Source organism: Triticum aestivum, chromosome 5A, assembly GCF_018294505.1.
Source record: "Triticum aestivum cultivar Chinese Spring chromosome 5A, IWGSC CS RefSeq v2.1, whole genome shotgun sequence".
Lineage (NCBI taxonomy): Eukaryota > Viridiplantae > Streptophyta > Magnoliopsida > Poales > Poaceae > Triticum > Triticum aestivum.
In genome coordinates this window covers 662,387,661-662,398,383 of record NC_057806.1, presented here as the reverse complement: position 1 = coordinate 662,398,383, position 10,723 = coordinate 662,387,661, and the positions used below count along the sequence as shown (strand labels likewise).

Here is a 10,723-nt window from a genome sequence, read left to right as displayed (position 1 = left end):
TCTGTTGCCTGAAAATCCAAATTTTAGCGGCAATGCTAATTGGCGAACTACCGCCAGGAGGCTATGCTGGTGAACGCCCTTCCCGCCGTTTGATCTGGGCCGCATGGATCTTGGGGAAAATCCGACGCCACACTAGGTCTATGGAAGTGTTCGCTATAACTGATCTCCAGGCGAATGTCCTTTTTTTTCTTCAAATTTTTTTAGTTAACCATGCACACTCACCAGTTGGACTAGAGATGTGTTTGTGAACACCCCGAGCACTCAACACCTATTATGTATCTAAGTTAATTTGTTTTTAAATTATTTTTCATTTGGAAAAATCCATTTTCCATTTTAAAAGAAAAAAATCCATACTTTTTAGTGGATTTGTTTGTTATAAACTTGTCATATGCATTTTTTATTATATGTAGCATGGAAACTTCTATGTCTTTTTAATACCCCCACGACATTTTCTTATTAAGACCATGCCATTTTAATAATTACTCCCTCTCTCCCATATAATTGTTGCTCAAACAGATGTATTTAGCTGTATTTCAGTGCTAAATACGTCCATTTGAGTGAAAATTAATATAGGGCGGAGGGAGTATTAATATGTTATTTTTTTATTAAGAGGATGACAGTTTTATTATTAAGAGAAACTGTATTTTTATTTAGTAACATAAAATACTTTTTATTTGTCAATAGGATGGCGTTTTATGATAAGAGCATGAAATTTTCATTATTAAGAGCATGACATTTTTATTATTAGGCGGATGGTAGTTTTATTATTAGCTGGTGGAAGTTTTATTATTGAGAGCATGTCACTTTTATTATTGTTGACATGACATTTTTAGTATAAAGTGGATGTTATTTTTTATTTTTTATTTTATGGAAGTATTTTTGGGGGCTTATATAGGTAAAATATTTTATCTAGAGGATGTCAATTTTATAAAGTAGCATGACAATTTTCACATTTTTTCAAAGCATGACATTTTTATAAATTTGTGCATATTTTTTGTTCATGGCAATTTTTATCTAGAAAATGAAAGTTCTAAAGTTTAGCATGGCAAAAAAATGTAAATCACTCATCTTTTTTTTGTTTTAAAGTTTTAACATGGCAATTTTGAATGAAAAAAGTTAACTGGGCCCACTAGAAACGACCGTTGAGAGCTAGTAGGAGCAGTCCCCTAGTGATCGAACACCAGCTATTTGGGTCCAGTTTTAATAGGTTTTTATCATTTATGCCATTGGTTGTCACTCACTAAGTTTTGCCACTAGGAATTTCAACTGCTAAAAAATGCTATCGCTTCCTTAGGTGCATGCTCAAAAATGCCACTCGACACCATTTGTCATATCAAATCTCGTTTGCCATGTCATAATGATTGTCATATCAAAGTGTGGGTCCCACTTGATCCCAATAGCGTTCTTATTTTCTCTAAAATTATTCGCTTGCTTACTCCAAACAAGTGGGGTCCACACTTATCATTGTGAGATAGAGAGAGCTGACATGTGGGTATAGGGTTATTTTTGTCATATAACATGGTCAACGAGTTTGACCTGACAATAACGATGTCTAATGGCATTTCTGAGCAAACATCTAATGGAACGATGGCATTTTTGAGAAAACTTCTCATGGATCGATGATATTTTTGAGCAGCTGTAATTTCTAATGGCAAAACTGAGTAGTGAGACACAACTAGTGGCATAAATGATAAAACCCTATTTTAATTTGCGGCATTGCATGAAGCCCCAAGGTGGAGATGTGGAGGCCGCATCGAGTGCAAAACGTATCTGGTGCTCTTGTTATTTGAACTTTTGCAACAACAAATATTGATGTTGTGTGATTGTGTTCAATTTTTTTCATATTTTTGGAACATTTTAAAATGTGGTACGGAGGTCCGGTGCACCGGTAGCACCACAAACACCGGTGCATCATTTATTTCCCTAACAACGAGGCATGGGACACCGACGAGCCCGTGCCCGGAGTGGCGCGACAACGGCGGTGGAGGGTACTCGAAGGTTGATGTGTTCAGTTAGAGGTAGGCCGAGGGCGGCGTCAACGTAGTGGGGACATTTCGGGTCGGACATGGCGGGACGGCGCACGGTAGTGGTTGCCGACCACGGTGGCCGGGAGCGGGTCTATGGGAGGAAGATACGTGAGGAAGAAGTGTAGGTGCTGGAGGATGGTAGCCGTTGGATTCGCATTGTAGGGCTCAGACATAATTGAGGTAGCTAGCGTGCTATGTACCCGGAAAGTGCCAACGGAGGCCGAGCTCCAGGGAGCTCGGTATTTTTGAAAAAAAAATCAAAAGTCATATTTCAAAGTTTCAAATATATTCAAAAAAATTCCATAGAAACTTATTAGATTTCCGCATGCGCGTGTGAAAAAATCATTTGAATTTTTTGTATTTTGTAGGCTGTACAAAAAAGACAAAATTCCGGCCCAACAAAAAAAAGCGGCCCATTTTAGAAATACGTTTTTGTCTTTTTTCTGTACGCCACGTGTGAAAGTATATGGTTATGAATTTTTGCGCATACGCAATACACATATGTGAGAGTGTATACAAACATTTTCAAAAATTTTCACGCAGTGGAAAATCATATTTTGAAAACGAGCTCCGTGGAGCTCGGCCTCCAAAAGCCCCCACTCGCTATGTACCACCCAACTTCGGGGATGAAGCCATTTGACAATGAGACAAGTTACCCATCATCTGAAAAACATGAATGCGGATATCAAGCACATAGCGATGCCATGCATCTTATGACTCTGCACAGGCACAGATATATAAAGTTACAACATCACATTTGGGGACATATATAAAAGAAGAAGCAGAGAAGAAAAGAGACAACAAATTATGAACTTTCAGCTATATCAAGGATAATCCACGCATCCCGCACGATCGACACGGCCCTTTCTTCATCATTTATCAAACACGCAGATCCCGAGGTCACCGTCGACGCTGGCCCCGGCCGAGCCGAGCAACCCCGTCCACCTCTCCATCTCATCCCTCCCGTCGCTGTTGAGGAACAGCAATGCGGCCATATCGTCCTCGTCGCGGTCCAGCTGCGCTTGCATCTGCGAGCTCGCGCCAGCTGCCGCACCCGCCGTGGTCGCTGCCGTTGCCTCCAGAGCACCGCACTCGCCGCCGGGGCTGAGCTGCGACGCCACGAATTTGTCCAGCGCCCTCCAGTCCTTGGTGGTCTCATTGTCGGCCTGCGCGTGCTTGCGAGGTCGACGCCTGCTGCCACCGGAGGCGGCGTCCTCCTCCTCCTCGGGCGCCCTGGCCTTCTTACGCGGGAGCGGAGCGGACGGGCTCTCGAGCTGCGGCAGCTCGACTAGGTGGCTGGAGGTGTATCGCAGCAGGGCGGCGGCCCCGTCCAGCTGCTCCGCCTCCTCCTTGAAGCTCGCGCCCCTGCCCATCTGCGCCGCTGCCGCGTACGTCGACGCCATGTTCGGGTCCGGGAACGGCGCGCCGGACATGGCATTGACCTCGTTGTAGGAGTAGTTTGAGCCCCATCTCTCCATCATGCCCCGGTTCGGGTACGCCGTCCTCTTCTTGAACGCCCTGCACACCACCCATCCTTCTTCCTGTATACACACATGGACACTACCAAGAGTTAGCTGCCGGATGTGAAATAGCTTTGCAAATTCCTTTTTGAAAATATTTGCAAGTGAAAGGAATCTACTAAAGTTAGCTACCTCTCCACTGTGTAGTGGAGTCCTGAAACTTTGGTTTTCTCTGCTAGTGATTGTGGCATTCTACAATGCATTTCATGAGTAGTGCTAGTCCTAGGCTCCTAGCTAGTTGCAGACAGGATGTAAACAATGGGACGAGCGTGCTAGAATGTTCACAATGGAAACCCTAGACCAGTACATGCATGCAGCATGCGCATGCATTTCTCAAGGAGAACTCCAAAAAGGTGTTTGCAAGTGGCATGGTCAGGATGGCAACACCGGATACATGCTGGCTACATCCATAGCTTTATCAGGAAGAATAGAAGACTTTGGAAGACTCGCAAAAAAGGAGCTTATCTTGCTGCCGGTGCTTTGCTACTAGTGATGTGTTTGTCTCCATGGACCATTAGTGGTTCTGTGCTTGAGTTAGAGTACATGCATGCGCCTGGGCAAACTTGTGAGTGCTACTTTAGCAATAAAAATCCTTGTCTATCAGATTATATTAAGTCATTAAGATTTAAGATCTGCTTTCTTTTGTATGTGCTTATTCTTTTTCCCCATGAGTACGAAGCGCCAAATATATTCGTGATAATATTTTGAGGATGCATTTAAATCAATCGTCATAGAATTTCATGTTAAAAGTAAAAAACCATTCTTAAAAAGTCAAGTAAAATGCACGAGTGAAAATTTGTGTTTTATTTTACATAAAAAATATCACACACTTTTCCCTTGTGAAAAGCATGAAAAACCAACAATTTTAGTGAGTGTAATATTTGTCCACAACCATATATTGTATGTAAATTATAAAATCGATTACTGATTTCAGATGGCTAAGATCAAATGTATCCCAACCCAAGTTCTTTTTCTTACTTGTTTTTGTATTCATATAGTTTGTTTAGGTGAAAGAAAAAAAGAAAAAAAAGTTAATTTGTAGGCTAGAATCTAAACTACAGTTCTTAATCCGTTCGAAATTACTAAAAACTCAAACTTTGATCTAAGTAAAACTTTTTAAAGTTTGATCAAGTTTATAAAAGATTGCTAATTAATATCTACAATAGTCACCATACATAGTATAAAAATATATTACATGATGAATCTAATGAAACTATTTTTTATATTTAGACTTGGTCAAACTTAAAGAAGATTGACCTAAGACACACATAAACATTCAAATAATTTGGAATGGAGGGAGTAGTATCTATTTGAGTACACCCGCAAAAAAAAGTATCTATTTGAGTAACATTCATATATTGGTTGGTTCCTGTGGACCTACCAACTTCTTAATGTGGTAAACTAGTTGAAAATACCATTTGGTTGGGAATGTAAAAGCTAATTTACACTCTACATTTCCTTGATCAAAACGAGCGTTGGAAATGGTAACAGGAGTAGAGAGCTTGTAGCTTGCCTGCGGTGGCGCGTTCTCGTCAGTCTCGAGGCGGTACTCGTGCATGATCCAGTCTGTCTTCTGTCCGTTGGGCGCCCTGCCCTTGTAGAAGACGAGGGTCTTTCTCATGCCGATGAGCCTGCTCCTCTCGTGCACCGCCTTGTCCCTCCCCGTCGCCTTCCAGAACCCTGCCATGGTCGCCCTGTTCGTCCTCGTCCCCGTCGGGTACTTGCGGTCTTTGAAGCTGAAGAAGTACCACTCGTTCTGCTCCTCGTACCCGATGCCACAGTGCTCTTCAATACATTCAGATAGATTTGAGCAAAAAATTAGGACTAAGAACTGTGAACCAATGTGCATGCATGACATATGTCAGGTCATATACTCCATGGAGTATAAAAGAGTTGTAGAGATAAGGTACCTGTGAGATCCCATGGCTCGATGCGGTAGAGATCAATGTCGCGGATGACGTCGAGGTCGATCTTCTGGGAGGCCACCTTCTTGCGGAGGTAGTAGCCGACGAGCTCCTCGTCGGTGGGGTGGAACCTGAACCCAGGAGGGACGCATGATTCCATGGAGTCCATATGATCAACACCACCACCACTACCTGCGCGCATAGGTTGGATGTGCATAAAATTCAGCAACTCCTCGATCGGCCTACGAATGATATAGCTCGCGAGTACTAGTAGTACTGGCACTAGTAGTAAACAAAGAAGCATGCAGGTGCTCGCGTGAATCATTCGATGCTATGCAAGCCTGCATTTCTTTATACTCCTACTGCAAAGGTTCCTGCAGATAGGGGAGGTTCAAGTTGCAGCAGAAGGGAACAGTGGTGTTGACAGTTGGTGGGTGTGGATCGGTACTGAATGAGTAGCATACAGACTGAAGTATAGTATAGTATTCCTATGTGAGAGTGAGTGTATGGGTTTCAGTGCTTTGGTAAAATTTAATCGAGCCATGTTGGGGGTTCTGCACTCCAGTTTATCGTATGATGATATACTAGTACTCGTGGGGCAAAGCCTGAGCATGCAAGGGGCAGCATGCAGGGAGGGTTCAGACAAACGTGGGAAAGTTACAGGCCTGTGAATGATACTGTCGACTGTTGGAGTGTGGAATGAGAGGGCATGTGGGCTATAGTCAGCAGCGAATTATAGCGGCAGCAGGATGTGGTCGATCTGGTCTAACTTAACTGGGACTTGGGAGGAGTGAAATGAAAAAAGCTGAAATGTGTCTATATCGATATACTATATCACATCAACACAGTATATTGTTTAAGACAAAATAGCTCATAGGCTAGTTAGCAGCAACTGTTAATGATTCCCTACTCATCCCGATTGATCATAAAGCCCTCATGAAATGCAATGCACACAACTCAAGCACAATGCAGAGCCAGAGGCCTGTAAAGAAATGCTACCTACATCTATTGTGCTTTCTTGTTTTCTTGCAATTTAGCATCTGGACTAGTGCAAATACAGAGGAACGAGAGCGACGGAGACATATAGTCATTCCCACAGAATTGACGCGCATACAAAACAGGCTAGCTTCCTCTTTCCAAACCAGCTATCAGTGTACGATTGAGTAGCTAGTTTGCTCTGATCAAGAGCACTTGCTATATAATAATGGTGCAACAAAGCACAACTAACTAGCTAAGATGGTGCATGCATATGCATGCATGGCTAGTTCTCAACCAGACCCTAGCACACACCAGGCCGGAGCGCACGCGAATTGGGAAAATGTGCTGTACTAAATCTTGGCACGGCGAGGTGTGGGGCTGGAAATTGATCAAGCGGGAATAAAAACGTGAGGATCGGAGACGAAGAGAGGTCCAGAAGGAGGAGAGGTAATGAAGGCTCTTTCTCGGATCAGGCCTGCAAAGCGCAAAGGAGAAGCGGCTAAAAAGCCACTCACTGGAGTGGAGTGGACAGTGGAGTGCTCCGGCTGATAGCTAGCCAAAGCATGCGAACGCAAAGAGAGCGGAGGAAAAGGCGGCAGCGGCCAGGGGGCGCACACGACCACCGGTTGGCTCCGGCCCTTGCACCGTAGCACGGCCTCTGACCTCCCTGTCCCTTTGTCGAGGAATTCCACGGCACACCCAGCGCGCGGTGACCCTTCTGCTGCCCAGATGCGTTCATATTCGCTGCTGCAGCTTCTTGCAACTTGCGGCTCAACAGTTGTCTGCAGTGCCCACCGTACCGGACTACCGGCTGGCCGGGAGACTTTGTGCTGGCTAGGTAGGGCTAGGGCATGCATGAACGCATGGTACCTTCCCTCCCTAGTGTGGGGTGGATCAAGAAGAATGAGGTCCAGGGAGGGAGATCAATCATTCACTGTGTTTCGCCTTTGGCCTCTTGTGGGGTGCATCACTCACTGTCGCATCGATCTTGCATATGAGCATCAGAGACAGAGGGGAAGGAGGGGTCATCACTACCGGATCTTCTTCAATATTTTCTGTCCCTCTGAATTGAGAAAAAAACTAGTCGAGCGGGGGACGAGCCCCGTGGAATTTTAGTTAAGATTGAAATGACTGCGAGATAACATGATTTGCTACTACTAACTAGAGCCAGCAAGGACGCATGCAACCACCAAGTCCTTACACAGGGTTACAAACCAATTCTCAAATCAAGAGAAAACAAAAAAAAATGAGAAAACAATCTATGAAAGACATTGGATGGAACATAAGAATTTCAATATGAACACTTCCATTTTTTTAAGAACTAGGGAAAATCCCTACGCTCCGAACGGGACTTTAGGTTGTAGAGTTCATGAGCAAAAGTTTGCCACTGTTTACCAAAATTAATGTAATATGGGTATTTGTGTGCGTGATAATAAAAATTTCCGTAACAAATGGGGCAAGAATTGGTAATAGCAATTTTTTTATCCGTGGCACGCAGAGCATAATATGTTCTATAAGAAGTGTATCACACCAATAATCTCATAAAACATCGAAATTAGCCTAACGGCATACGACATGTCCAATTGCTATTTGGAAAATTGCGGCAACCAACCAAACATGCATATATATACTACTCCATCCGATTCAAAATAAGTGTCGTGGCTTTGAACTAAAGTTGAACTAACCTTAGTTCAAAGCTCGGACACTTTTTTTTGGATCGGAGGGAGTAACTTATTATGATATGTTGCAAAGTAACTTTTACATTTTAACACTTACCACCTTAATTAAAGAGAATCTAAGTTGGGTTGCGGAGCAAAGATGGGTGTGTTGCTTCCTTAGGTATGTGCAATGATTCATGTTTGAAAGTGTGCTAGATGTGTGGTTAAATGCTTGTGTGTATGCTTTAAAAATGATTTATCATCCTTTTCATGTGAAAAAAAATTGAATTCATTTAGTACATGTATATGATAAGTTGTCAGGCTATATATGCTGTCAACTTTAGGTATGCATATTTAAATTTAAAATGTTAGGTGTATCCTTATATACATTTTTATTTAGCATTAACAAAAAAAGGGATGCTTGGTTGAATCAAAATGCCGGCACACTCTCCATAGATGGAATGTTTGGGAATTTTATGCACTTGAAGTAATCGCATGAAGCAAACATTCTCCAATTCTAATTTGAAATGTATGCTATATAAAGACCAATTTTACTTTAACATAAGATTTTTTTAATTTAAAACACATGATTTTTTCTTGGATCGTTAGTATGACCTCAATCCATACACCTTCAAGATTGACTGCCCATCCTAACAGAATAGCCTTTTCTCATTCAAGAATAAAAGAACAGGTATATCATGGTCAATGCATACAGATTGTGCAATATATATACTAAATTATGGTTCAGTAAAAAGTATATGTTTGCACATCAATTAGACCACCTTGTATAATGAAGGATCTAGGGGGGAGGGGGGCACCTTGTCAGGACTAATTTCTAATTTAGAAGAATAAGACACCTAGGTTGCAACCACGGAGGATTGGACCTAGTGGGCTGGCTGCATACCTCGTAACTCTACGGCCGGATCTATTGGTTCTGAGAGTATCTTAGTTTTAGTATGACAAATAATCTTCAGAAGTGCCAAGTTCTAGGAAAAATTGTAAAAACTTCAGTTGATGATGGAAAAACTATGGGTGTAATGTAGGGAGCAACATGTATTGTGAAATTGTGGAACACTAATCATATGGAACTACCTCAAAAATTCCAAATAGCATGTATGTGCAAATTCAGTAATATTTAACTGCCCTGGCCAAATACCCCGTGTTTCTTCGGACCAGAATGCAGTTTTTTGAAGATCAACGCCCATGATATAAGCTGAAGCTTTTGGTTCCATACACATCAAGACCCACTGCAGCGAGATATGTGTATACCTTGGACGACATATGCATATGATATCAAAACGAATACGAAGAAAATCGATTAGCCCCAAGTGAAGAGGAAAGTGGCCAGGGGAAGAGAGGGTAACTAAAGACACCACACACACCAGTACGTATACCGCCACGGAAATTATTAAAAGAAGAAACAAAGATTGGAGATCGACGAACTATGAACACGCAAAGTAGACGGATTGATCACCCAGTAGCTTGATATGCATACACACTCACCTCAGATGATCAGCTGCGTGCTCCAGATCACAGAGATCGATCAGACCTCGATCTTCTCCCAGCTAGGGTCGATGGACTCTATTTTTCGTGATCGGCAGGAACAGGCTAGCCTGTGTGTGTAGGGAAGAAGAAGACTAAACAGGTTGATGAGATCGAGGTGCGGTGGAGGAGAGGCGAGGAGAGCTCGCAGGTATATACAGGCAGGATGAGAGAATGGAGAAAGGAGGGGGAGAAGGTGGCGAGTATAAAAAAGGGAGGTCGGGCTTTCCTTTCCGTCGCGCGTGGGCGAGGGGAATGAGCGCCTGTGGGACCCTCCTGGGCCCACAGCTGACGTCACGGACCCTTCTTTGCTACTCGATCTCATTCTCCCGGCACTGTGTACTGTAGAGTGCAGTACAAAAGGAACAGAATGAGCTTAGCCGTAGCTTTGTCTCTTTGTCTTCGAGCCATTGGCATGATAGATCCACTGTACCTTACCTATAGCTCGTTGGGAACCATGGACTCTGGTGATGGGCTAATGGCCAGCAGTTGTCCACGTCCACTTTTGAAATGGACCTAGCTCTAGCTACCTCTACAAAATATACATAGTATTCTATTTGTTTGATGATTTTTGAAGACTCTTTAATATAGTTTCTATGGAGTTTTTTCTTCTCGAATACGCTATGGCGGCGTATCATTGCATTGATAGGGGAGAAGAATGTACAAATCGGCATCAGGGACGCGTACACTACAAGGCGTGTCCGTGATACACATTGAGCATAGAATGGGTTGCTCAGCCCAAAGAGTACACTAAGTTACAGGGATGATGTTGTGAAGTCCTTTGGCTCCTGGGCAAGCCCAGGAGCGGGCGTCGTCTTGGATCGCGACTAGAAGAGAAGCAGAGGAGGGTGTGATCTTGTCAAAGATGATAGCATTGCGATGACACCAGAGGGACTAGGCTGTTAGCGCCGTGATGGTGGAGAGCCCACGTCGCTTGTCCAGGGTCGTCATAGGAAGAATCATGCTGAGCCAAGAGAGCCATCTGGTGCGGTGATCTCGGGGCAACACCAGGAGAGGATGTCTTGCCAGATTATGCAGGAAAAGACGCACTCCACAAGGAGGTGGTGTAGGGTCTCGGCTTGTTGGGAGCACAA

At 43.4% G+C, this 10,723-nt stretch overlaps 1 protein-coding gene across 2 annotated transcripts; it reads right to left on the bottom strand.

Annotated features, from left to right (window-relative positions):
• Positions 1–2,633: 2,633 nt before the first annotated feature.
• On the bottom strand, positions 2,634–9,795 carry LOC123105762 (NAC domain-containing protein 105). 2 transcript variants are annotated; one of them, XM_044527908.1, is made up of 4 exons: positions 9,591–9,795; positions 5,458–5,643; positions 5,061–5,332; positions 2,634–3,568 (listed from the first exon to the last, which is right to left on the bottom strand). In XM_044527908.1, the coding sequence occupies exons 2-4, from the start codon at positions 5,618–5,620 to the stop codon at positions 2,900–2,902; spliced, it is 1,104 nt and encodes a 367-aa protein (XP_044383843.1). In that variant the 5' UTR covers positions 5,621–5,643; positions 9,591–9,795; the 3' UTR covers positions 2,634–2,899. The 2 variants fall into 2 exon arrangements, with proteins under 2 accessions (XP_044383843.1, XP_044383842.1); XM_044527907.1 differs by lacking the exon at positions 9,591–9,795 and having other exon boundaries at positions 5,458–7,106.
• Between the last annotated feature and the right edge of the window lie 928 nt (positions 9,796–10,723).

What these genes read in the sequence shown, in the direction of transcription:
- LOC123105762 (XM_044527907.1), bottom strand. Translation starts at nt 5,776, where the DNA reads ATGATTCACGCGAGCACCTGCATGCTTCTTTGTTTACTACTAGTGCCA. An exon ending in CGAGCCATGGGATCTCACAG is followed by an intron (nt 5,333 to 5,457) that starts GTACCTTATCTC and finishes AATGTATTGAAG; the next exon opens with AGCACTGTGGCATCGGGTAC. An exon ending in ACGAGAACGCGCCACCGCAG is followed by an intron (nt 3,569 to 5,060) that starts GCAAGCTACAAG and finishes GTGTGTATACAG; the next exon opens with GAAGAAGGATGGGTGGTGTG.